The following is a 3,826-nucleotide window of genomic DNA, read 5'->3' as shown; positions in this document are numbered from 1 at the left end:
AAAGCAAGTAGATATTGAAAAAGCACATTTGATGAATGGTAACGGATTGTCGAAGATTTCATATTGCGGTTCATTCGCTCAAGTCAAATTGAGTTTCAATATAATAAGCTAAGACATTTGAATATGCATTAATTTACAATCCATTTTATTATCCGAGATGATTCATTTGAAGCTATAGGTTTATTGGAGAGTTGTTAGAACAATTAGTGTTGAGTTGGGTAGAAGAATTAGTCCCTTTGATTATTGAGTTGTAATCTGAAATCACTCGCTTAAAGTTAGGAAATGTTGTTTGAAAATCCTACAAAAGGTAGGTCATGATTTTACTCCCTTAAGCAAATGAGTTTTTCATGGTATATCGTTGTGTTCTCTATTATCTTATTTTGCACTTTGTTTCAGTAGCTGAACCTAATTCATCTAACTCAATTGCACTTCATTTTAGACGAACTTAAGAAACTCAATTCCTTTAAGATTAGTAGTTGTTGCTATAGTCTATTTTTCAGTGTTAAACCTAGTAAAGGTATTTAATAGGAAAATTTTCAAGTAAGAATGCTAATTTTACAAAACGTTGCAATATAACTGATTTTCCAATCTTTACTTTTCCTATACGTATTTGAATTCCACCTTCCACGGTTCCATCCCCACCCACGTTGCTTCAAAATTTGGTCGACCAATTCTAACTAGTTATCACTTAACACTTTACACATCTACATATCTGTATGTTCTACTATTATCTTCGTCTCCAAGTCTCCATTAATTCCTCTTTAGCCTCCTTCTCACGCTTCTCTCGTTACTCATCATTTTCTCTGCTTTAACCATACTACTAGGGGAGTACTATTTAACATTTTCTTCTAATCTCTATGATCTACGTACCATTTTGTTTAACTTATTTGCTTTAAAAGTTCCACTTGCAATGGCGATTGAGCTGTGTTCATCTGACGAGTCTAGTGTGGGCATAATGAGTCCAGCTCGGATCTCCTTTTCTCATGATGTTTCACAAACAGGCTCTGTTCCTATTGAACAATATATTCGATCAACTTCACCTTCCTCCAGCATTGATTTTGATTTTTGTGTATTTCGTGAGAGCTTAGATCTAGAATCTTCTTCTGCTGATGAGCTTTTCTTTGACGGAAAGATTCTTCCAATTGAAATCAAGAGAAGAATTTCCTCTATTCCGCCTAGAAAAACAGAGCAGCAACAACAATTACCACCGCCACATCCTCTGCCTCCGTGTAATACTAGTGGCAAAACGTCGAATAATGAATATGCAATCCAAAATAACAAAACAGGGGTTCTCGAATCATCGGATGAGAAACAGAATCCCAATTCCAAGTCGTTTTGGAGATTCAAAAGAAGTAGTAGTTGTGGGAGCGGGTATGCAAGAACTTTATGTCCATTGCCACTTTTATCTAGAAGCAATTCAACTGGTTCATCTCCAAGTGTGAAGCGCAATTCAACATTATCAAAGGATAATTTAAAGCATCATTCTCAAAGACACTTATCAAAATCAATGTCTTCTAATGGTTCAAACAGTCAAAAACCTCCATTGAAGAAGGCACCATACAACAATGGAGTCAAATTCAGTCCAGTACTAAATGTTCCTCCAGCAAATTTGTTTGGATTAAGCACTTTTTTTTCAAGTGGCAAGGAAAAGAACAAGAAGAAGTAATTAATTAATAAATAAGTAGCATTTGCTTTATTAGTTTCCAAAATTAGTAAGGTGTGATTAAGTTATTTTTGCTCACTTTTTCCATTAACATGATTGAGATTTGAGAAGAAAAAGTGAAGAAAAAAGATAACTGGGGCCAAAAGCATGGAGCATAATTCATTCCATGCCACATGCTTTTTTTTAAAGAAGAAACAGGTAACATTTGCTATCAGATGGCAGAGAGGAGAGGGCCTGTCCCATTATGCTTTTATTTGTTTTTGTGTTTTGATTTGCCTTACACATGTATGTAACTATATGTGATTTCAATTTTCTTCGTTTGCTTTTCCTTTACTGATTCTATCACAGACAAAAAGTATACCAGTAGTTCAACTGCTCATTCTCTTAAATACATTTTATTTTTTTCAGCTCAACATTAGGTATCATGATTCGATTTGAGTCGGTGTTTTCATTAAGTTAAATTTTCAAATATTAAAATTGAATAAAATTAATCAAGTCTATTTTCCTCCCGATTACTATCAAATATCAATTATCAATCGCCATTATTATGATAGTCACTACAACACCAACCATCACTACTATACAAACCATCTCCACTACTATTAGCAAATATACGTGAAAACAAATGAGGCTTTAATCCCTAATCATGGATTTCTTTTTTAAAGTAAAATTCATATTTAAACACAATCTTTAAATAAAAAACTATTTTAAAGTTGAACTGCAAATACTTGTTCCTCAACTTGTACCAAATATTGTGTAACCATATTGTCAGAGAGGTCACCACTGTTGTCTCTTTTTAAAAATTCTTTAGTCAGGGCAGGGCAGTACTGACACTCAAGATTTTACACATGCCTATTCTACTCTATCATGTCCCAATTTAAATTCGGAAAAGGATAAAAAATGCCCTTAACGTATTAAAAATGGCTCAAAAATGCCCTTCTTCCACCTAGTGGATCAAAAATGCCCTCCCATCCACCTATTTGGATCAAAAATACCCTTAAAGGTTAAGTTTAAGCCTAAAATTATCCTTCCTTTTAATAGAAGTTGATGTGGCATTAAAAATTCTTTTAATTAAATATGTGGTATTATTTTATTGATCCACATGTAATTAATTAGATCCAATTTCATTCACAATCATACTCATTGATCCAAACCCATTTCTTAAAAACCCAACACTTTCTTCATCTTCCTTTTCCAAAATTATTTGGTGAAAATTAAATAAAGTGTTGGGCATCATCCTCGGAAGAGTATAACTGGTTAAGGTCATGAACTTGTTTAAGAAAACAAAAGCATGGAGATGGCGACGAATTATCAGAAGCATCCAAGTCAAAAGCTGGAAAATCTCAATTGGGTCATCATCATCAGCAAAATCTGACTTGTCGACAAGTTATCAGAAGCATCCAAGTGCATACATAGCAAAAAACATGTGAATTAATAACGTTGATGGAGAAAGGGAACTCGAATTAGAAACACTACTTACATCTAACAGCATCTGCTTACATTTTGAGAGCCAGTGGAACAAGTATAATGTACAAGGCTGTGCTAGAAAACGGGACTGTAGAATATTGAAAACCAAGTAAAATTCAACATATCTTGAAAATCAGTACTTCATTAATTCCTCCAAATAGTTTTGGTGAAAGTATTGGGTCTTTTAATTAGAAATGGGTTTGGGTTAATGGGTATGAGTGTGAATGAAATTGAGTTTAGTTAATTGCATGTGGATAAATAAAAATAATGCCACATATTTAATTTTTTAAAAATATTTATGACATATCAACTCTTGTTAAAAGGAAGGGTAATTTTTAACTTCGAGGGCATTTTTGATCCAAATAGGTGAATGTGAGGGCATTTTTGATCTAATAGGTGGAAGGAGGGCATTTTTGACCCATTTCCTATACGTTAAGGGTATTTTTGACCCTTTTCCCATTTAAATTTATATTTTTATTAGGCATAATAGATGGGCAAGATTCAATTGAATATCTAAACTCGTGATAAAGTGTTTTTATCGAATATTTTTTGTTTAAATTTTAATTTTTTAATATTTTTATTTTTTCTCAAATTTATTACGTGGATAAGTTCATAATTTATAATATATTATTTTTCTTGTTTAATTATACACATTATACATACTTAATTGAAATACGTGTGAGATTCTATGATTTA

General features: G+C 32.6%; 1 protein-coding gene across 1 annotated transcript; it reads left to right on the top strand.

The window, feature by feature from the left end:
* The first annotated feature begins 714 nt into the window (after positions 1 to 714).
* Positions 715 to 1,975, top strand: LOC125850244 (uncharacterized). Its single transcript, XM_049530107.1, has one exon. It carries the CDS (start codon positions 911 to 913, stop codon positions 1,664 to 1,666), a length of 756 nt encoding a protein of 251 aa, XP_049386064.1. The 5' UTR covers positions 715 to 910; the 3' UTR covers positions 1,667 to 1,975.
* The last annotated feature ends 1,851 nt before the right edge of the window (positions 1,976 to 3,826 follow it).

Source organism: Solanum stenotomum, unplaced genomic scaffold (genome assembly GCF_019186545.1).
Source record: "Solanum stenotomum isolate F172 unplaced genomic scaffold, ASM1918654v1 scaffold15775, whole genome shotgun sequence".
NCBI lineage: Eukaryota > Viridiplantae > Streptophyta > Magnoliopsida > Solanales > Solanaceae > Solanum > Solanum stenotomum.
The sequence above is the reverse complement of the archived record's forward strand: the minus strand, read 5'-3'. Positions and strand labels throughout refer to the sequence as shown.

Excerpts from the sequence above, each read along its gene's own strand:
- LOC125850244 (XM_049530107.1), top strand. The coding sequence starts at position 911 with ATGGCGATTGAGCTGTGTTCATCTGACGAGTCTAGTGTGGGCATAATG.